This window comes from Mustela putorius, unplaced genomic scaffold, assembly GCF_011764305.1.
Source record: "Mustela putorius furo isolate JIRA1106 unplaced genomic scaffold, ASM1176430v1.1 tig00000508_pilon_pilon_pilon, whole genome shotgun sequence".
Lineage (NCBI taxonomy): Eukaryota > Metazoa > Chordata > Mammalia > Carnivora > Mustelidae > Mustela > Mustela putorius.
In genome coordinates, this window is record NW_025421402.1 from 23,389,895 (window position 1) to 23,413,401 (window position 23,507).

The 23,507-nt window shown below is 41.6% G+C and overlaps 1 protein-coding gene across 1 annotated transcript in view; it reads left to right on the forward strand.

The window, feature by feature from the left end:
* RGS5 (regulator of G protein signaling 5) overlaps nucleotides 1-22,796 on the forward strand; it is a 49,474-nt gene extending 26,678 nt beyond the window's left edge. The window contains exons 3-5 of the mRNA XM_004751427.3: nucleotides 6,046-6,107; nucleotides 15,001-15,167; nucleotides 17,725-22,796. Of these exons, the coding sequence (XP_004751484.1) occupies nucleotides 6,046-6,107; nucleotides 15,001-15,167; nucleotides 17,725-17,886 (391 nt within the window). The 3' untranslated portion in view covers nucleotides 17,887-22,796. The remainder of the gene's footprint in view (nucleotides 1-6,045; nucleotides 6,108-15,000; nucleotides 15,168-17,724) is intronic.
* The last annotated feature ends 711 nt before the right edge of the window (nucleotides 22,797-23,507 follow it).

The following is a 23,507-nucleotide window of genomic DNA, read 5'->3' on the forward strand; positions in this document are numbered from 1 at the left end:
CCCCCAACCGGAAGTGAGGCATAATTGAGTTTGGTGCATTTAGAAAGGGGAAGCTAATTCAGTGGGGAGTGGCAGGCACCAGGCACTGGAGGGGCATAAGAACCACATTTTGCAACAGCAACAGATCAAAAAAATCTATTTTGAAGTAAACAATGGGGTGGTTATGGATCTGTAGGAATTCACTTTAAAAAGGATGGCTCTACCTTTCCTGCTTTGATTCTCTGCTTTAAGGTTCCACACAGACACTTGAACTATTTGGCTTAAAAGGGATTCGGTCAGAAGCAGTTTGGAAGGAAAGCTGGGGTTGATATTTATTGGATATTTTTTTTCTCTTATCTTCTATTTCTTTTTTCTTCCAGGAGTTTGAATTATTGGGGGTGGGGGGCCTGCCTGTCTCTACTGCACTTGTCAGTGACTACTACAAGGCTTTCCCACCTTCTTCTAAGCCCCTAAACCCGTTCCACCTCCTGGATTTGGCAAGTATCCGAGCCCTTTAACTAACAGAAAAGACTGTTTTCTGCATGAGCTCAATCAATCTCTCTTCTCCCCCGCTTAAAACTTCTCTGTATTTTTGTACCCGTGTTCTTCTCTCAGAGAAGAAAATAAACCTTCTTCAGACTGAAGGTATTTTTAACCCTCTCATCTTTAAAAAAAAAAAAAAAAAAAATCAGTCCCTTTTAAAAAAAAAAAAGCATTCTCTGGGATGCCTGGGTGGCTCATTCGGTGAAATGTCCAACTCTTATTTTTGGCTCAGGTCATGATTTCAGGGTGGTGAGATCAAGCCCTGTGTCAGGCTCTGTGTCAGGCTCTATGCAAGGCCTGGAGCTTGCCTGAGATTCTCTCCCTCCCTCCCCCTCGACCCCTCTAGCCCCCCTCTCAAAAAAGGCATTTTCTGTTTTTTAAAATGTTTTTATTTTTCTCATTAGAAAAAGAGAAATCTAAAAAAAAAAAAACAGGAAAGAGTTGCCTAAATTCCTACCACCCGTAGCCAGTGTCTGTGTTCTTAATTGCTCTTCTCCCTCTGGGACCATGTTCCGTCCCGACAACGAACTCTCTCAGCCCCCTCCTTCCTACTCCTTCCCCTTTCTCTTGTGTTCATCAGGCAGTTCTAGAAGCAGGATGTGTCCATCCAGAAGAAGCTGTAAGACAACCAAAGCATCTATTTGGGGTCTTAGAGATGGCAATCTAGGAGACACAGAGTCGACTGCAATCGAAGATGTGTTCCCAAGAGCCAGCGTGAAGTGCGGGCTTACAAAGGCGAACCACAAGGTTATGTAACTTGCTTTGGAGGACTTGTGGCTGACCCTGGCTGACTTCTAACTATCTAATGCAGGACCGTCTGCTCAGCCAGCAGGTGCTACATGATCTCTGTCTCAGTCTGGAGCAGCAGGACGTGCTCCAGGAAGTGGTCCAGGTGCGACCAACGAGACGAGTTTGGAGAAGAGCCCTGCTCCCTCAACGCCCGCTCGGCTCTATTCTTGACTCTAATCTCAGCCACTCTTGCTTGGTTTTGAGGTTTTGAATCTCCTTTCACAAAAGCCACTGCTTCCAGGATCTTCTATTCACTCTTGCTTATCTGGTTTAAAACTTATCACCCCAAGGAACCCTCTCTACAGGTGTGCCTTTTCCCCTTTGCCAGAGTTTGCTCAACGGTTGGCCTCCTGAAAACTCTCTTCCTTCACGTCTAACCCTGCCTTCTCTCTCTCTAAGGACTCCCACTTTTGCCCACCCTCTCTGTCTGTAAGCATTCCCTAAGGCTATGCTCTAGGTCCTCATCATGAGTAATAAACAAATCAGAACACCACATAAACTTAGTTTGCAATAACTGTTATCATGGCTTGTCATAGAACCAATTGGGAAATGCCCAGGAGCTGATACAGATATTCCGATGGTTTATTTAATATTCTAGATGTTCCTTTTCCCTCTGGCCTATGGCACTATTTTTTTTCTTTTTAAACATTTTACTTATTTGAGAGAGAGAGAGAGAGAGAAGGAGAAAAGCACAAGCAGGGGGAGCAGGAGAGGGAGAAGCAGGCTTCCCACTGAGCAGGGAGCCCGACGGGGGCTCAATCCCAGGACCCTGGAATTATGATCTGAGCCAAAGGCAGGTATCTAACCAACTGAGCCACCCAGGCGCCCCTGCCTCTATTTTTTTTTAATTTAATTTATTTATTTGACAGAGACACACAGAGAGAGAGAACACAAGCAGGGGGAGTTGGAGGGGGAGAAGCAGACTTCCCGCCAAGCAGGGAGCCAGACGCAGGGCTCGATCCCAGGACCCTGGGATCATGACCTGAGCCAAAGGCAGATGCTTAACTGATTGAGCCACCCAGGCGCCCCGCCACTAATTTTTAACCACATTCTGTTGGTGGCGTTTTACCACTTTATAACTCTAGGATGACCTCCACATATTAGCAAGACCCCACCTTGTAGAGGAGAAGAGTTCCCAATTGTTCTCGCACCCTTGCTCTCACTGGGTGGACTGCTGTCTGAGCATCACTGCCAGGAATACATCTGGATGTACAGTGTCTGGCCACAGAGACCACAAAAAGAAGCAGGTGTTTTTCATCTGCATCCCCATCCTCAGTGCCAGGTCACTGTCGGCCGTGGGGCACGGGCTTAACAAATTTCCATGAATGGACTTGAGCAGAGTCATGACCGTATTGCCCTGTGGGGAAGGAAGGGAGAGCAGAGCAGGCATTAAGGGCCGATAAATAACTGGGATTTCATTTCCCTTGTCAAGAAGAAGAGCACGTGAGAACATTACCAGAAGTGTTTAAATGGGTGCCAGGGGCCATGTAGATTTAAAATAGAACAAGGAAAGGAAACCACTGGTGTTGCAAGAGGTTAAAAACTTCCCCATGGTTACAGCTTAGGAAGCGTCAGGAGTTGCCCGCAGTTGGAGTTAATGGGTTGCGGGGCTGCCATTTTCGAAATGAAACTTTCGGGTCATTTATGGCTTTCATCAACCAGACTAACTATGGGCCCATGGAACCGTCGTGAATGTTTGCATTCCACGCATGCTTAGTGCATGATTAGTGCTGCAGGTGAGCCGTGGGCCAGGTGGAACAGGCGACATTCTCCATGACTGACAAACTCTACCTTGAGGCAGTGAGTACGTTGTGGCCACGTAAGAGATTCAAAAGTGCACAGGTAAGAGTATAGTAAAGAGAGAGAAAACTTCCATCGAGGTGGCCACTTCCTGGACCAGTTGGCATTTACACTGGGCATTATAAAACACACAGTTAATCATCTCTATAAATGTTTATTTTGCCTTTCATGCGAACTGGCTTCCTCCGCCTCCCCCACCACACACACAGACTCCGTGCCCACTCTCTGTGGTCACCAATGACCTTGCAAACCAGGGCACTTATTGGCCATTTAGATCTGCATCTATCTTGTTTCCAAAGAAGTCAGACTTAATGAGGGCTGGCAAATTCTGAGAATCAGGACAGGATGAACCTCTGCTCCCTCCTAGGCTGGTGATCAGAACACTGGGCTTTATGCAGTGGGGCACGCGTCCTGCTCCACTGTGTCCTTGAATCAATTTGGACTAATTTAACCCCCAGGCGGGCTCAGCACATGTCCTTTTCAGGAATTTAATCTCGGCTGTGATGTACTGCTGCTGTTGATCATTAGTCTGGTTCTAACAAGACTGTTTGGGACAAATTGGATCTGGTAGCACGCTTTAGTGGGGTGCACCTGCTTATGTCATTTCTTCTTCCTGTGCTCCTCTGTATTAACCAGAGGAAAAGAGGGGGAAGGTAGGTGATCTCATTTTATGAGAATATTTATAAAATCAGAAAACGATTCAGAGAATGAGCCCGGCCTTCCCCCTTTCTCTGCTTCTTTTGTCCAACTATTTACTGTCCTGCTATTTCTGTCAACAATCAATAAAACCGTGGCGCATGTCTAGCAGAGCGTTGAACCCCCTGTAGTGAAGAAATTAAGATGTGTGAGTTCTAACGCTAAGAATGTAGGTATGAAATAATATACACATAGGAAGAGTTATAAAGACGAACCAAAAGGAGGTATGACCTCTAGAAAACAAGTCCTTTTCTGGTTAGAAATAAAATGAGACAGAAGAATTCTTGCAATCCTTTCCTCATGTCATTTCTCTTTCCTGTGCTCCTTTGTACTAACCAGAAGAAAATGGGGTGGAGAGGGAGGGTCGTTCACTTATTAAAAATAAATTTCCGAGGAATTGGTGTGGTGCTCTTAATCGATGACACCTGTGTTTGTAGCCAGGAAAATGGAAACCATGTGAGGTTTTGTTTTTTTTATTCACCGTGTTTAATCTTCAAATAGTAAAAACGTAAAGCTTTATGGAAAGTCAAATAATTAAGACTCCAAATCTGTACATATTCTGCAATGAAGAACACAGAAGTGAAGGCTATATTCACAGCACTTTAGCCAAAAAAAGCTACTGCCATCTTGGACTCCTTACATAAATAAAGTGATGCAATATTTAAGCCAGGGCAGCACAATAAAAAGTAGAACTAGCAATTGTCTCGTCAACCTCAGCTGCTAATCTGAATGCTTAAAACCCCAAGATTTTTTTTTTTTTAAGACAAGCAGGAATGTTCCTGTGCTGTCTGAAGAGTAGATTAAAACAAAAACAAAAACAAAAAACGAAGTGCTAAGGAAGTTCCAACTTAGGAAGAATACCTTCATTGGCCTTAATATTCCATTTTTTAAAAATTTATTATTTGACAGAGAGAGACACAGCGAGAGGAAACACAAGCAGGGGAAGTGGGAGAGGGAGAAGCAGGCTTCCTGCTGAGCAGGGAGCCCAATGCAGGGCTTGATCCCAGACCCTGGGATCATGACCTGAGCCAAAGTCAGATGCTTAATGATTGAGCTACTCACTCACCGGGCCCTAATATTCTAATGCCTGCCTTGTTAGTCTCTTTTGATTTGACAAGGAAGAACTCACATGACAATGCAGGAGTTGGAGGAGGGGAGCCCCAGGAGGGCAGAGTCAGCCATTTTTCCCAGACAACAGCAGTCTGCCTTGACACAGTCCTGCTGTGAGAGAAGAGCTGGTGGTTTTAACGAGATAACTGCGGGGTTTCTGCATAGATAAATGTTAAAATAAAAACAGCCTAAGGGGAATTATGTGTTGGCTATTACCTTCTCCTTTTGAGTCAGCATCTAAAGCATTTATGTACAACATTCTCATTCATGATGTATAACCAATTTTCTTCTCAGAGAAAATATTTTAAGAATTATTCTTCTATCCTAACTGGGCAGGAAAAATGCATCCTGATTTTTAAAAATGTAGACATACGGTGATCACTTTTCCACCATGAGGCAGCATCCCCACATTTCATCTTCCGCCAGCTTTAACAATGGCAATGGGATACAGATGTGGAATCAAATGACCTTTGCTGATTAAATTGGGCAGCTAAAGGGGGAGCACTGGTGAGGCACAGAATGTGAGTTCAATCCCTATAATGGGGCCACTGAATTTCATTCGGTTACATTTGGGAAAAAAGGTCACAGTTGGAGATACTGTCATGGAATATACAAGAATGCCAAGACACAGCTTCATGACAAATAGACTTTGCTTCTAAAAAGAGAGAGACCTAAACAGATAGCGCAAAAGGAGATGAAAATACACCTCTTAGGTTGCTGGGTGGTTAAGTGTCTGCCTTTGGCTCAGGTCACAATCCCAGAAACCTTGGGATAGGGGTCCCTGCTCAGTTGGAAGCCTGCTTCTCTCACTCCCTTTGCCTTTCCCCTCCACTCATGCTCTTGCTCTCTCTCCCAAACAAATAAAAGTCTCAAACAAGGAAGGAAGGAAGGAAGGAAGGAAGGAAGGAAGGAAGGAAGGAAAAAAATACACAATATCCATGTGTGAAAGCAAACCCAGCCCACCAAACTTGATTTATTAGAAAGAAAATAACAAACTCCCTTGTCCTGAGGATGGGTCATTGGGTGTATCATTTCTGAGAAAAACAGGTCCAAGACATCGTCAGTGAATGGTTAATTCCCTTCTTCTCATGGCTGTTGCCTTTTTCTTTCCCCTAATTCTTGATTTAGACCTACCTTGGATGAGGCCCTGCAGTGGCGTGACTGCCTGGACAAGCTCCTGCAGAACAACTGTGAGTTGGAATTGTCTTTTATAAAAGCTCAGGGCAGGGACAGAGGCAAAATGTTGCCTTTGTACGGTCTGTGTCCTTCTTCTCCAATTCTGACATTTCTTCCATTTTCAAAGTGGTCTCACAAGGTAAGGATGCCAAGGGAGTGTGGTTATCTAGCTCATAAGAAGAGGAAGGTCTACTGCTTTGGAAGAGAATGTGAAAATAAAATGTCCTGAGGACTCGGGATTGCATGTTGTTTTCCCATCATCCTGCTTACCCACGTGGCTTGGCACATGTGCTTCTTAATGTTTTCATCAGGAAAAGAGAGATACTGCCTTTTCCAGCTTAGTGTCATAATGACTTGACAAGGATTGGCTAGAGTAGTGTGCAGACCACTGGATTAGGAAGCACAGGTTGGATAGTATGTCTCAATGAAAGCTGCTATTAACTGTTTTTCTGGCCCAACGTGGGTTATTCTCTCCCCAGACCTTGTTTCCTCTTCTGGTGCTTGCTGGTTGGATGTTTATTCAAGACATGACCAAAGTGCTATTAAGAACCCACTTCCAAGCTAATACCAATATACCTGAGCACTACTTGTCTTTCCCCTAATGCAAATTCTTACCCATTCCCAAGGCCAACAGATTCATTTTCAAGTTTCCAATGTTTAAGCTGCTCCATAATACTTAGATGGCTGGTCTGCAGTCACACTGAAGTGTTCTCCCTCGGGAATTTCTGCATGCAGTCCCTTTGGTTGGAATACTTTGTATTCATATCTCTAGCTGTAGAAATTCTTCCTCTCCTATAAAAGCAAATCCAAACACAAAATGCCTAGTCTTATCCAGACTGATCTCCCTCTGAGCTTCCAGAGCTTCTGCCTGCACAACTTTTCTCCTGCTTAATACATGCTATGGTGTGCTTTTTCATAGGCATCTTCCTCCTATGATAAATTATAAACTCAGTGACAGCCAGGACTCAATCTTCTTTTTTTTTTTAAAGGTTTTATTTATTTATTTAAGAGAGAGAGAGAGAGGGAGAGGGAGCACAAGCAGAAATGGAGGAGGGACAGAAGGAGAGGGAGAGGGAGACTTGGGCTCTCCGCTGAGCAAGGAGTCTTACACAGGACTTGATCCCAGGACCCTTAGATCCTGACCTGAGCCAATTACAGATGCCTAACCCCCTGAGCCACCCAGGCACCCCCAGGACTCAATCTTTTGATCTGAATAATCTCCCAATAAGAAGTACACAATATGGGGAGAGTAATTTGTTGAATAGTTAATTTTAAGAACCCATATTTCTACATCTTTACCCCAAGAATGGCATATGAAACTTTGTTATATGCTTTGCAAAAATATAGATTTTAAAAATATTTTTCACAGGAGCATCATGATCAATAGGCCCAGAGCAGAATTATATATGATTTTTTTTTTTTTTAATGACTTGGTTTTGGTAGGGAAGCTTCTGTTTACCTGAGACAGAATCATTATCTTTGGAGGCAGAACAGCCAAACCTCAACTTCGTAACTTTCTTAATTTTATCCACTTATGATTCTCTTTTTATTGCTTGTGTTAAACGGAATACCCTGCTCCAACATATGTAAAGTGTTCAGTAAATGTTTATTGGCTTAATGTGTGGATGAATGAATTCAATTTGCTTCCCAGATCCAGAAATCCCATGTGATCCACCAAGAGAAAAATATATATGTCTATCAGTTGACTTATTTCTTGTCTTACTTAATGGTTTTGGGGCCAATTGCAATCTCACAGATGATATATTGATACATTATGAATCCCAAGTATCCTGGGTGCAGCTATTTCTTGCTGTAGTCAAGAAACCCTGAGAAGTAACAGAACTATTCTCAATTTTGCAAAACCACTAAGGAGAAGGATATATATTTGTGTGCATATATACAATCCTTTTCAGGTCACACTAATCCTTCAGGCCACACGTTTATATATTTCAGGCTTGTAGGAAACAGGGAGTTTTGATAGAAGAAAGACGGGGGTTGAAGTTAAGCCAGAGACAGTTAGTGTTAACACCTTAGCATTTGTTGAGGGACTGAAGTCTTTCAGGTTGCACATAGACAATGACCATGGTGTGACCTTGAGCTCTGAGATTCTCACAGTAATGTGTTCTACTTCTCAGTGTGGAAAATATGTATTCACATGTGTGTGCTTGTGTAACTATCTACATATAATATTCACATTTCACTTAATCATATATATTTAAAAGTTACATATGCATATATATGTGTGTTATACAGTATGGATCTCTGTATGTGTGTGTGTCTATATAATGTCCATATAATCTTTAATACAATGTCCGTATAATCTTTTCTTTAATGTCGATATAATATAATGTCCATATAATCTTTTCTTTAAAGATTTATTTGTTTGTTTCAGAGATGGAGAGAGAGAGAAAGTCCATATAATCCCATATAATTTTAAGTTCCACATAATTATCCTTCTAAGTAATTAACATTTTTAAGACTTGGGCAATTGATTTCCCCAAGTGATAAGTGGAAAAGCATTTGATAGTCATTCAGGTCAAAAATCCTTCCTTTGAAAGGATATCTGTATATTCAAACTAGATCAAGTGAAAAAGAGAGTTTCTGATATGAATAGAGAGATCTCATGGAAACACAAGAGAGGCACGTCCTCGGAAAGGGGACATCATTAGTAAAAAGACAACCTCTCCCTCTCCAAGTATAGTCCTCTGCTCTTACTATCTCTCTGTCTCTCTCTTCCTTCTTATTTTTACATTTCCCCTTCTGCCCCTGCTTCTCTCTCTGACTCCCCTTCTTGCTCTGTGTCTCCCTATTGACACATTGTCTTTGATCCCTGCTTCTCACTGTCTACCTGTCCCTACAGAAGGACTAATGGAATGATTGTCACACTCAAATAATTCCACCCTGGCACCATCAACCTTCAGAAGCAACATTTGACCTATTCTTCCAAAAACCAGCTATCATGCCTTGTGAATATTATTTAAGCCACATTTAAGCAACTCGGTTCTCATGAGATGTTTTTGTTTGACTCTACTAAAACTAATAGTCTATAGGGAGAAATCTCTAACATTAGCTGTGATTGATGCAAAATATGTAGCAAAGAAATACACATTTGAGAAATCCATGCATTTGAAATGTCAGTCTCTTCTCACATGTTTGATTGGATAAATGAAACCATTTAAACATGGCACCTCCATTGTTCATAAAGAACATTTGGCATTCTGTTCCACTAATATAGGATATTCACTCACAATTGATATAGTTCCCAAGTATTCCTTAAATCCACATTTTTCTTGAGTGGAAATGAAATCAATTGGTACCTAACCTCTTAAAAATAAGACAGTTAAGGTGCTACTCAATCTTTTCTTCTCCAACTAACAAGATTTCTCTTACTTTTCCTCATTTAAAAAATCATTTTTAATCCTCCAGTGTATTTGACTCTGTTTTGAAAGTATGTCAGTTTCTTACACGTTTTGTATTCAGTTCTGTAGTTGACGCTATCTGTTTTTATTAGGTCCATGGGACAAATAACCAGTGTGTTGTTCATTAAACACAAAAACAGATTGCACATGGGAGCTTAAATAAGACGGTGACATTAAATTTCTCCATGTGACTATCTTTAAGAGCAGAGGAGGAATGAAACACAATCTAATAGAAGAAAGATTTTATGTGAATTCTTTTTTTCCCAGGAGCTCCAAAAGGTCAGCATATTTCCTGAGATACCCTTGAGATATGAGCTCCTCCATGGGGAATGGAATTGCCTGAATCTAGCCTTCTTTCCACACCCTTCCCCCTTCTCCCATCTTCACATTCACCTCTTGCTTCTCTCCCTCTGGTTTCCAATATTCTCCCTTCCCTTTTCTGGCTCATCTATGCCCTTGGCTTACTGTCAGTGGCAAATTTCTTTAAAGCAATAATAATAATATAAGCAAGAGCTTCCTTGTATTATTCACCGTGTACCAGGCACTGTCCAAAGCACTTGCATATATTATTTATTCATTTTTTAAAATATTTTACTTATTTATTTGACAGACATAGATCACAAATATGCAGAGAGGCAGGTAGAGAGAGAGGGGGAAGTAGGCTTTCTGCCGAGCAGAGAGCCCAATGTGGGGCTCAATCCCAGGATCCTGAGATCATGACCTGAGCTGAAGGCAGAGGCTTAACCTACCCAGGTGCCCCTATATTGGTTTATTTAATGAGTGTAAATAATTTTACTTAGGTACAATAACAATTTCTATTTTTCAGAAAAGCAAACGGAGGTTAGGTAACTTTCTTAGGAAACAAAACATTAGAGTGTTAGCAGAAAAATTACTTTTCTTCTAAGTTTGTGTTCTTCAGTTCTGTGATTTGGAAACAAATGCTTCCCTTAATGGTCTTTATTCAGTTCAGCACAAATCTATTCAATATTAAGCACAAGGGTGCCAGGTGGTTTGGTTGGTTAAGCATCCAACTTTTGATTTCAGTTCAGGTCATGATCTCAGGGTCATGAACCCCATGTTGGGCTCCATGCTGAGTGTGGAGCCTATTGGAGATTCTGTCTCTCTTGCTCTCTCTCCCCTTCTCGTGGCCCTCCTCAACCCATTCACACACTCTCTCTCTCTCTCTCAAAAAAAAAAAAATTAGGACAGGTTTAGACTAGGAAGTGGAATATGAAAGAGAAGCAAAAGTAAATGAAACTCAAACCTTGAACTTAAAGAATTGACAGCCTCTTGGAGAAGACTAGCATGTAAGCGATAGTCCCAACAAAAGAACAAAGTGAGCTTTTCCCTCATCATAATAAAAAATCTTCAAGAGCAAGTAGGAGGGTAGTATCCTCCCATATGAGGTAACATTTGAGTTGGGTTTTAGATGGTGATAAAGATGAATTTTAAATTGGGCATGAATAACAATGATGAAATCCAGTCCTTACTGAGCCAGCTATCATGCTACATGTTCAACACCATTTAAGAGCTTTACATGAACTACCAAATCCTTACAACCTTCTCAGGTGGGTTCCATGATTATACCTGTTCAACAGAAGAGGCAGTGGAGGCTCAGAAAGGTCAGGACACTTGCCCAAATTACCGTGGTTATGTGATGTGCCAAGATCCACCCCACGCAGCCTTGACTCCAGACCCCATGCTCTGAACCAATAAGCTATGCAATGGAACCTATCAGCTAGCCACACATTAAATTTCACCATCTTTCCTCTAGGAGAAGAGATTTATTCTAATCTCGTTTTCAGTATTTTTATTATACCAAACCGACATGGCTTTGTCTAACACTCCTTTTATTTTATTTTCATAGGAAAATATAGCTGACTTCATGCTGTTCTTGCACAGGGCTGCTGCACTATTTTGCTTGGATGTCCAAAGGGACACCATTCATGAGGGCCGGCTCTGGGACTATAATGTGGGTCACAACCCAGATAACTCCCACAAGACCCGAGGTCAGGTGGGCTTCCTCTGCTGCCTCAGCAATAGATACCTGGAGAGGTGTGTTGACAAGTATCCCGAGGCTGTGTGCAGGCTCGCCAAGGAGCAGCGTGGGGTTTTGCAGGAATGCATGCTGGGGGATTGACTGGGGTGTGAGGTGGACTGGCAGTGGTGTGGCCCAGAGAAGATGTGTGTGTTCTTTGCAGAATAGAGACATTCCTCCTAAGGTCAGTTTGGCTCTGACCCAAGAGCACTTCCTCAGAGGTTATGGGAATTGAACAGAGAGTATTGGGGAATGGGCCAATAGAAACCCAGAGGCTAAGGAGGAGAAGCTATCTGGAGAGTGACTTGTGGGTCCTATTAAGGGGCCATTCAGAGAACTCTCAAAAGCCAGTTGAGAGAAAGAATAGCTTTAAGGATCTCCTAAACCAATAGAGCAGAAAGCCATTTTATGAATCTCCGTTCAGAGTGAGTGCATTGATAAAAAGCCTTGAAATAATACTGCGGAATTCAAGGAGTGATAGAGCCAGTACCTAGGAAATGGACTTACTTCACTGGAAAGTTATTTTCCAAGCTGCCCCCACCCCAGATGCCTGGTAAATGTTAACATTGTTCTGGAGTCCTGGCATGTGTTCTCAGGTCACATAAATAACAATGCTTGGGAGGACTGGGATTTTATCTATACCTTTAGCTGTGGAATGGGTGATTCAGAATGCCTGATGGGTTGTGGGGCCATGGGCCGGATGAGAATAAATTGGCCACAGACTTATTCTGCGAAGTTATAGTTTCCTCAGTGGTCTTGCGTGGGTGCTCATAAGACTTCATTCCTGCTGTCATTTCCAGGCAGCAAAAAGTTCCTGGGAATCTTTCCATTTCAACAGAGACTATCCACCACCTTTTGTTTAAGAAACAATGAAAACTTTAACCATGACAGAGATCTAGGCCTTCTTTCAGCATATATGTCACTACAACACACGCTGCTAAAAATACAGTAAAATCCTTAGTTAAATTTGTATATACATATATATATAGTTAAAAATACAGTAAAATCCTTAGTTAAATTTGTATATACATATATATATAGTTAAAAATACAGTAAAATCCTTAGTTAAATTTGTATATACATATATATATAGTTAAAAATACAGTAAAATCCTTAGTTAAATTTGTATATACAAATTTAACTAAGGATTTTACTGTATTTTTAGCAGCGTTTGTTGTAATTTAGTTATATATATAGTTATATATATAATTTAGTTATATATATAATTTATATATATAATTTGTTATATATATATATGCAGGGAGAGAGGGAAAACACACCTGATTTTATCCAGGCACACGTAATCGAACAGTTTTGTAGTAATCCTGCTAGGTAGGTTTCTAAGAGAAAATTGTTTATCATATATATCATTGCCCCCAGATGTATTTTTAGATGTTGATCAATTGAAAAAAAAAAAAAAAAACTTGGATTTTTTTGTTGTTGTTTTGTGTTTTGTTTTGTTTTGTTTTTTAGGTGAAGTACAAAAAGAGGGCATTAAAATGCAAGTATTTTGTTTGGAGCCAAAAATTGCTGGCAACTCTAATCCAAGTTAATTATCACCTACCATCCTGTTTCTTTAGAATTTAATGTGGTTGCAGGGGACTATGAGGGGCATGCAGACTAAACCTATACTGAGGTAAATTAGAAAAAAAAAAAAAAGAAGAAGAAGAAGACAGCCAGAAATGCTGGTTTAATCATTACACATGCTGTATGCAGGCCAGATGGAATCCATGCATCCAGTGAAGATGAATGAGTGGAAGCTGAGAGTCTGTAAGAAGCAGTACGGAGAGGTGGTCAAGGGAGAGGTCGGTTGACCGAATTGAGACCAAAGGAAATGAATTCAGTTCATGCACGTGTTCCCCAAAGAGAATGAATGGCGAGTAAGTCTCTCCTGATGGGGAGTGAGTTAGAGCGACACTGGACCCTGATATGTCCTTACGGAGGACGGTCGTCCTGCTTCTGCCCTGGGAGACAAAGTGATCTGGAGAGCTGGCCAGTGGTTGTGACATTCTTTGCAAAACTAGAGTTCTTCTCCTCTCCCTTCAGAAATCTAGTTTTCCTAGATACGGACATGGGTTGTCTCTACAGCTAGGCGTTTGTTGGACTTTGGGTTTAAAAAATATATATAATATATATACATAGGAGCTCCTGGGTGGCTCAGTCATTAAGTGTCTATCTTCTGTTCAGGTCATGATCCTGGGGTCCTGGAATCGAGTCCAGCATGGGGCTCCCTGTTCAGCAGGAAGCCTGCTTCTCCCTTTCCCACTCACCCTGCTTGTGTTCCCTCTCTGTCAAATAAATAAATAAAATCATATATATATATATATATACCTAGATTTAAAAACAAGGAAAATATTGAACCTACAGAGTGATCTTTCCTTCATTCCTCTCCAGTGCCTTCCTAGACCTTTACCTTGCCTTCTACTCATCTCTCACTGTGGAGGTTAAGAAAGAAAAAGTAATGCAAAGATCGGACCCAAGAACCCCTAATATACATACTTGTTTATGTATGTATGTATCACATGTATGTAAACATTTTAAAGTAAGCTGAAGTCTGCATGAACCACCGCACACTGAAAACACAATCACAGTAATTGAAATTATATTAAACTTAGTATGTTTTAAATACTGACCTATGACCGGTGGGCAGAGTGAACTGTTTGTCTCATGGCAACTTCACTGGGTCCTTTCCCACACATCCTCACATCTCAAACTAAATAGCCCTTTCATGGGGCCTTCCCTAAAATCAAAACGATCTTAAGAGCCTTCTGTCACTCTGTGACTCTCTTTAATATGGCTTTTACTTAGTCGTGTCAATGTTTTATGTGTTTCTTCATTTTCTTTCTATTTTCCCAACATCCATAAGCTTCATTAGGTGGGGAACCATGATGACTTGACTTACCATAGTGCCCGGAACATATCTGCTCAAATATCATCTGTATAAAAAAAAAAAAAGATTATAAGTCATTTGCGTGTGATAATCAACATTGGTGTTATGCTGCCAGACCAAGTTTCAAATGCATTTTTTTTCTTTGTGCTAATTGATAAGTATCTGGGTGGTATTGACGTTCATAGTATGCCTTGATGTTGTGCACAGGTAAGCCTTCATCACCAGATACAGACTGCCTGGATTTGAATCCCGGCACTGCCACTTACCAGCTGGTTAACTACGAGCAAGTCACTTGATTTCTCTTATCTCATTTGTGAAATAGGACATTAATAGCACCTGTCTTTTACATTTATGGGACTAAATGAGCTAACACTTGTTCTTATGTAAGTGATGGAAATACGTGATAAATGAGCCAAGTCTCTACAGCAGCATACAGTGTTCATAAACAAGCAGCAAATGTGTAATAAGTGTATAATATGTTTTTGGTAAATTTATAATACATGTATTATATATGTAGTATGTATGCATTTATCCATCCAACCAACCTTTCCCCTTGCTAGATGGACTTGCCAGCTTCAAAAGTTTCCTGAAGTCTGAATTCAGTGAGGAGAACCTTGAGTTCTGGCTTGCCTGTGAGGACTATAAGAAGATCAAGTCCCCTGCCAAGATGGCTGAGAAGGCAAAGAAAATTTATGAAGAATTCATCCAAACGGAGGCTCCTAAAGAGGTAGGTCTTGATGGGTGGTAGGTGGGTGAGTGCGGCCACTGTTCTCTGAGCTGGGCAGCAGAGAGGATGGAAACCATACTCCTGGCACGTCGTGAGCAGTCGGCAAATAGCTGTGAGGTGAATGGACGTGGACACCCCGATCCCAGGCCTCCCTCCATGTGTGACTTCAGACGGGTCCCAATTAAGGTCCTCCCGTCCTCAGTCTCCTTCGCTGGAAACATCTCACATACATGCATGTTTGTGTACCTAGAGCATGTTTAAAACGGAGCTGTCATGACTTTAAAAATTCTCCAAGTCTTGTATTTTGACTGAAAAATTTACCAGTTCATGTTGATGAGTCACAGATGGACCCATGTAACACACTCGCACAGGCAAGTAGCAACCTCGATTTCTTGTCTCTGAATATTCACCTCAGGCTTTTCACAGCAGGAACTGGTGGAGAAACACAGTGGCAAGAACCAGAACTAAGATTTTGAAGAGAAACGGCCACACATAGTTCAATATGCAGATGATTTGTACATTGCAAATTGTCATTTGATCATATCTAAAAGTAAGGCAAGAATACGTTCCTGGCTCAGTGAACAGAGGCATGTTTATTGGAATGATTCATTAGAGGAAGCCTCTGAGTAGAAAAGTAATAGAAAAATAGCAGTTATTAACAGCCGGATACAATGTGTTGGGAGTTTTAAACACATCCCTTCTTTTTTTTTTTTTTTTTAAGACTTATTTATTTATTTGAGAGACATACAGAGAGAGAGAGAGAGAGAGAGAGAGAGGCAGAGGGAGAGGGAGAGAGGACCTTAAGCAGACTCCCTACTGAGTCCCTACTCCCTACTGAGCCTGACCTTGGGCTCCATCTCATGACCCTGACATCACTACCTGAGCCAAAACCAAGAGTTGGTTGATGAACGAACTGAGCCACCCAAGTCCCCCTTCTTTTAAACATTAAGATTGGGAAAGAGCTTTAAACTTCTCTGATACTCAATCATTCTGAGTAGTATTGCCTACCTAGCTTAGTCTATACTCAGTGTAAGAGAAGGAAGAAGCCTTGCTTTAGTGTGGCAGAAAGAATTACAGAGTGGGAACAGAGTGGTGCACATCACAGCCTGTCCTTCTGGAGTATTAGTGGGCATGCAACTTGACCCCATGGGGCTTGGGGTCTTCACGTGCAGAGGCAGGCCCCAGATGTCAGCTCTGAGGCTGCTCTGTATCATCTTGCCCCATCCCTGCAGAAAGCATTCCAGCCCCTCTCACCATGGAAAATCTCACCACACTCTCAACTCCTCCATCCTAGACCTTGAAGCACAGTTCATGCCCCCCGTCCAGCCCATTCTGGCCTGGAATTCCCCAATCAGGCTTCTGTCTCTGACTCTGCCTCACCAACATCCTCTGAGTCCAGATGGTTTTTCTCAGCATCAAGGACCTCTAGCAGCCCAGGAGAGACTCAGAATGTTCACCAGTGTTCCAATTCAGAACCACAGGCTGGCTTGGATTCTGTGTCTTTCTCTTCTATAGCCAGATAGCTTAAGGGTTCTTAAAGTACATGAAATGATAAAGAGTGATTTCTCTCAAATCACACAGGCACACACATGCAGGCTGTACACTGCACAAATCCAGGGGACCATTCACAGGGACCTTAATATGAATGGTGTCCCCGGGACTTGTGTGATATGTTGACACCGCACTCAGGACATAGAAGCCACAATGCCTTCCAACCCTGCAGTCTACTGGTTAAAGCCACATTGCTAAGCTTTTGAGTCCTCTCTCTACCACTGCCGACCTTGAGAAAATAGCTTAACATTCTGCTCCTCACTTGTAAGATGGAAATGTCAGTATCCGCCTCCGAGCTGTGAGGTTAAATGGGTTCACGGGCACAGAGCCTGTTAAAATAACGTTCCCAGCAAGGAGCCTGCACAGACGAAGCACTCAATAAACATTAGCTGCTATTCTTGCTGCTATTCTGTCAAAAGCATCGTTGCCTGGTTTGTTTCAGGAGAGACCAATCCTTGCTCCTCCAGAGCCATGCACAAGGTCCTGGGCCCTGGCCAGCATTCCTTTCTCCTCTTCGCTCTCTCCACCAGGCGTGAAACCTGGTGGAAAGCAAGGAAGGTTGAGGGATGAGGCATTAGGACACCTGGATTTGAATTCTGAGTCTTGGATACAATTTACACGTCTTAGCTCGGTGACCTTGAGAAAGTCACTGAAGCCGTGTGTGTGTGTGTGTGTGTATATATATATATATATATATATATGCACATATATATATCCATTTGTAGGGTTCTCATGAGGATTTGATGCGGTGTGCACATACTAGCTGCCGGTGGAGGGTCTGACCCCCGGCGGTGTCTAACACTGCTTGTGTCTCCATCTGATTCCTGCATGTAGGGGAGCGTCACTTGCCTTACCCCACTGCCTCTAAAACAGAAATGACGTTGCTCACTTTTTAGGACTCTCTGCCCCTCCTGTGTTTTACTGGTGACAAATTCCACTTCCCTCCCCACCTGTCATCAAATCCTGCAACCTGAGCGGACTCGTGACCCTGTTTCCTGGCCCACAGGTGAATATTGACCACTTCACAAAGGACATCACCATGAAGAACCTGGTGGAACCTTCCCTGAGCAGCTTTGATGTGGCCCAGAAGAGAATCTATGCCCTGATGGAAAAGGATTCACTGCCTCGCTTTGTGCGCTCTGAGTTTTACCAGGAATTGATCAAGTAGTAATTCAGTCGGGCTGTGAGAATCACCCTGTGAGTTACTTCCCCCTTAATGCCCTGCGTTTCCCAGCAGCCTGCGCATCTTCCCACAGCAGCTTCATTCAAAGATACCCAAACAGGGAAAACCCCAGGGAGCGCCGCTTACTCTTTCTGTGCACTTTGATGTTTATCTGTCCTTGGAATGCCTTCCTGTCTTGGGGTCTTTTTCCTGTCTCATTCTTAACTAAGTTCTACTCAGTGTGTTCTTGTCAAAGCTCATCAGAATTGCAGAAACATTCTGCTAAAGGCATGCAAATATAAGACAAGAATATGATATCATTGAATGTAGATCCATTTGTTTTGGGTAACGAATTCTCCATCTAAACCGGTCTGAAAAGAATGTGGATGTAGAAAGACCAATTTCAATTGATCTCATTTGTTGTTTTAATTCTGACCCGGGGCAACCACTCCTGTATTTCTGATTTCCGTTAGTAAAAGGTGAAACGAATTGTATGAAGCAGCCATTATTTGATTTTTTTAAGCAAATACATTATGTAAAATATCAATTTTCCCTTTAGAGGGTCTTTGTGTTGGCTGGAGGTCACTAACAAGAGATATAACCATGAATGTTTCAAAAATCAATCTGAACACAATCCATATTGATTCTTTCCTTATATCTCTCTTATACTCCCCACCGCCAGGTTACCATATTCTTTATTAAATCAATGACCTGACAACAGAGTATTTAATAAATGTATATATATGCCTTCAGTATTTAGGAGCAATGTTTCGATTTTCAAATTATTTTAAATCCATGTGAGTATAAAATTCCAAAATTTTCAACTCCAATCATGTCAAATAAAACAGATGCTGTTCAGCACGATGTCCCTTACCTCAATATCAGGAGAGCCATCTCTACACTATGATGGAAAAATTCTGTCAAGCCTAAAATGGTTAATTACCCTATGATGCCATCTGTTTATTTAGAAAATGATGATTTTCCTCAAAATACCAAATTATCTTTATAATTTGACTACATATGAAGGCTTTCTAAGTAAGACAGAGTTTCAAAGAACCCTGCATTTTGTGAAATGATGAAACTTTTTTTTAGCATCCTATCTTGCCTTCCTACTCTGTTCCCTCCATTAGCAGATCGTACTTATCCTGAAAGTGCACAGTTATGCCCCAATGTACCTTGCACGCAGCTGACTGATAAGCCATGGTATTTTTTAGTAGTTTTTACCTTTTAATTATGTCTTTCATTATTGTTAAGGCTTGCTAGATCTTTTTCATTATCTTAGTAGATTTGATTAAGCAGTGATTTACGTAATTTAGTAATAAAGAGAATCAAGCTAACCATGTACGAGGCTAACCAAGACGAGGATGTTGAGTTACTTTTGAAAGAAAGTAGCCGTGAAAGGTTGAATAAAGTTCTAAAATTTTGAAGGAGAAGATCACATTGTTCAGTCTTGTATTTCCTCCTTTCACATTCTTTTCTTCTCCACACACTCATGATTTTCCATGTTTATGGCCCATTTATTCAATTGTTTCCTAAGAATACTGAAAGCGAAGCAACCATGTTACTGTAGTCTCCAGGCGAACTCTGGTTGTGTTGGCTGGCTCTTCTCTGTGTTTGCTCTTTGGGAGGATAGCGTGCCCTTCTGAACACTTGCCATTTCACATTCTGAGAGTGGGTTGGAGTGAGTGGGTCCACTGCCAACAGTTGCCAGTGTGGTGAGAGTCCATTCATAGTTGGAAACATTGTTTACTTCAGAGATACTCGTCACCACGCGGTCAACAGCTAGTCCGGATCAACACTATGAGCATCAAGAAGTCGTTCCTGCATACATTTGTGTAGAAGTGACACATAACTCAGAGCAGAACTTCCTGGCACCACTTTGCTCAGCATCTATCTACACTGCCCAAATTGGCATCAAATCTCCAGCCCTTTATTTTCTTATGCAGCTAGAAACATTAAGAACCCAAGGATCTAGGTGAATTATTGTTCTTGGATGCCAAAGCATTTTTAAGCAGAATGTTCATTGAATTGAAAATTCAAAAACTTTTTATTCTCATGATTTCAAAGAGCCAAATGTTTGAAAATACCCAGAAAATGTACTAGATATTACAGAGCTCACCCAGCTGGTTGACCTTACACAGACCCAGATCAACTGTATTCACCAACTGACTACACACCCTATGTCAGTGGGTAGGACTTGTGAGTGTAGAGTAAGAAGGGCCTTCCCCTTTTCATAGGCTGAACTCAGAAGGCAAAGGACAGGAAAAGCACCACCACGAGGACAGACAGTGAAAGGAAAAAAAGCATGAATGCTTTCCAGTCAAATGATGGCATGTAATATATATATTGGTATATATGATTTTAAATTTATAGTTTACACACACATTAGAAACTATTCTAACACATGAAGTGATAAAATTGAAAGGAATACAAGTATGACAACCTAAAACAAGAAAGCAATCATATCAAAATTGCCCCCCCAAAATTCTTTCTAATCTTTTTAAGGTGCTGCTAAACTTAGGAAAAAGATTAGGGGGGAGGGTGGGGAGGAAACAGTGTTACTGGAAGTTTCCGTGGTAACACAAAGAAAATAACATTCTTTTAGTTCTGGGAAATTAGAGAAACTGGGATGGTCTTTCCAGGAAGAAAAAGAAATGTGTAACATCTCTTTATCACTCCCTCTCCCTCCCCACTTCCCTCCCCACTTGAGTAAATTTCTGGGAAAGTGAGAAACTGTATGCAAGAGTCCTGCTGTGCTTGGTGCTCTCATTTTCCTCCCTCGTGGAAATGGAACTACAGTCGTAAGTGATCTGGGATGTAGAGAGGTAGCGGAGCCAAACTGTGGTCAATGGGAAGAGGAGTACACGCTTCTCACTCTTGAAGGAAACCCAAGATGAGGCCGGGGAGTGGCCCACAAACCAAAGATTTTCTGCCTGGGTTTGATACAGTTTGGGGTTGACGTCAGTTTAGGGTCCAAAATGGACCGGAGTAAAGAGGTAGACTATTGATTCTAACAAAAATTAAGAGGCTGTGTTTATCTACTAAAGCAGGGCTTGCTCACGTGAACAACACACACACACACACACTCACACACACACACACACACACACACACACCCCTTCTCCCAGACAGACCTTCTGAGATGGAGAACTGGGGCCTTTCAGTTCCTTTGCTTTCACATCAGTAACATCAAATATATGGAAATGTTTTGCTCCCCATGCCCTGCAAACTCTCATTCTCTATTGTGTAAATTATACTATCAGCAGAGTTCAGTGTTTAGTGCATAATGAGAAAAACTTGGTGAAAGAAATTGTTTTTATTTATAAATCTGTGGATTTTCTTGGTTGATGGGTTCTCTCTCTAGACTCCGTTTCAGCAGGATGGGGTTATTAGTTGTCTCCCAAAGAATAGTAACTGATCGGAAGTTTCAGTAAAAACTTGACCATCACCAAATCAATGGATGCCCTCAGAAGCATCCCCTGCCAGGGCTTTGTCAAATTATCTGTCCCATCACAGGTTTGATCATGAAAATTATTTAAAAGACCATCTGTATTTAGCAGTGCATTCTCCCTGTTTGCTGGGACTTAGCAACTTTGGGAGATAAAGGCTCAGGGGAAGAGAGGACAGAAGGATAGTGGTGAAGAAGAGAGTGCCCACACCTAAGAAGTTAATCGATTTATTAGGAAACATTTAAGAACAGCTCCCTTTGACTGAATATCATCACTGGGATTTGCAAACAAGGCATTCTTTGAGTCACAGTGCAGCTAGATGAGGAAATTCATTTTCAAATCCTAAAGAGTCTTGATTAGAAAGAAAAATAGACGTAGAGGATCGGCTTTCCCCACTTGGGTCACCTGAGCGGGGGAACAGAGAGTGGAGAACTGAGTTTCCAACCGTCTAAACCCAAGAGCCAGGGAACTCTGTGTAGGTTCTGGACGTGAGGTCCTCATGCATCTCAGTATATCCTGACTGACTTGTCATTAGACCTCTCTGGTTTCCGGTCTCCATTCTATTGGATAAACATGTACATGACACTTGGGAGGAGGCTCTTCAGGTAACAATTTACAGCTGTTGCTTGGGTTCAACACACTTTTCCCCAAATAGGGCACGTGGCAGTCCAGAGCAATTGATAGCCAAGGACAGTCCTCCCTCAGTATCAGTGAACCATTGTACAACTGAAAAGATCAGCTCTTCCAACTGAGGAGAAATTTGCAGCTTTGGAAACTCAGAGCAGAGAGTGAAGGGAAAAAGATGTCTTGGGAATATTATCCTCACCTCACAGTTTAATAATAGTTCTCTTATCTTATTTTTCTAGTAGAGAAGCTACACATCAAGCTTATTCAAATCCAGTTTAAGAAGCCTCTTGCAAGTTACTTGTTTTCTCACTTGAGGTATTTTCCCTCCTCACCCCACCCGATACCCCCCTTTCTCTCTTCCTCCTGCAAGAGGAAACCTTTAAAATAGCAGAGTCTAATCACAGTCACGTCATAATGGAGATATTAAAAGCATTTAACTTCCTGTCTAGGAAAATGTATAAGCTAAGGCATAGACAAAACAGCGGGAAATGCTGAGAAATTTTCCAATGGAAAGAAGTAATCTGGATCATTTTTTGCTAAAAGTTCTTTTTATGTTATATAGTATCAGGATTTGGGAAAACTAAATTTTTTTCCAAATATTGGAACCCACATCTTCAGGAGACACATACCAGAGACAGGAGTAGAAATGAAAGGTTGAAAATCCATCTGTCAGCATTTATCCTGTAAATTTTTCATTTAGAAACAATTGTATTTATCTTCTGATTTTGTAGTCAATATGTTGTGTACTGTGTGACTCATACTTCTTGGTAAATAAAGCACCAAACATGTATCTGTAACCATGATCACATATATTGTATTAAATATATATCTGTCTAACAACCTCTGAGTCCTTCTTCACTCCTGAATGTGCTTGTTATGAAACTATGCCCTAAGATAGGCTTCTTTGCTCACTGTGCTCCTTACACCACGTGAGCCCTCGATCATTTGGGATAATCTGTATCCCAATAAGCATCAATTATAATATATCCCTACAGAAAAACTCAGGAAGGGAGATACAAAGTGCCCCAGACTCTCACACTCTGTTGACTACTTTCTCTTGGATTCAAATGGCAAATTACTGACCTCACTGTTGGCTGTTAGAACTAAGAACATTGTATCATTTGGATCCTGCAATAGTCAGTGGTATAGTCATTCCTTTCTCCCCTTGCACTGGTGAAAGAGCTGAAATCCTGGTGCTTTTTCAAGCAGCTCATGTCTATGACCTTAGATTTGATGCTCAGAGAGTTTAGGTGATGGGCTGAAATTATCCAATGAGGGCTGGGACTGGGGTTAGGGAAACTTTGTGCACAGAAAGGAGCCTAAGTGGGAGCAGATTTGCAGGGAGAAACAATAATGAGAAACATGTGGGAGAGAGAGAAATTGAAAATAATGTCTATTCTGGTCTCTGACAGTTTATTAGATCCCATTCCAAGTCCCTATGAAACCTAACCATATTTCATGTAGATGCAGTGGTCCTAAATCATTTCATTGCCCCCTATTCACCTCTATTCTCCTCCATAGCTTGGATGAGGGGTGCCTAGTGGCTCAGTT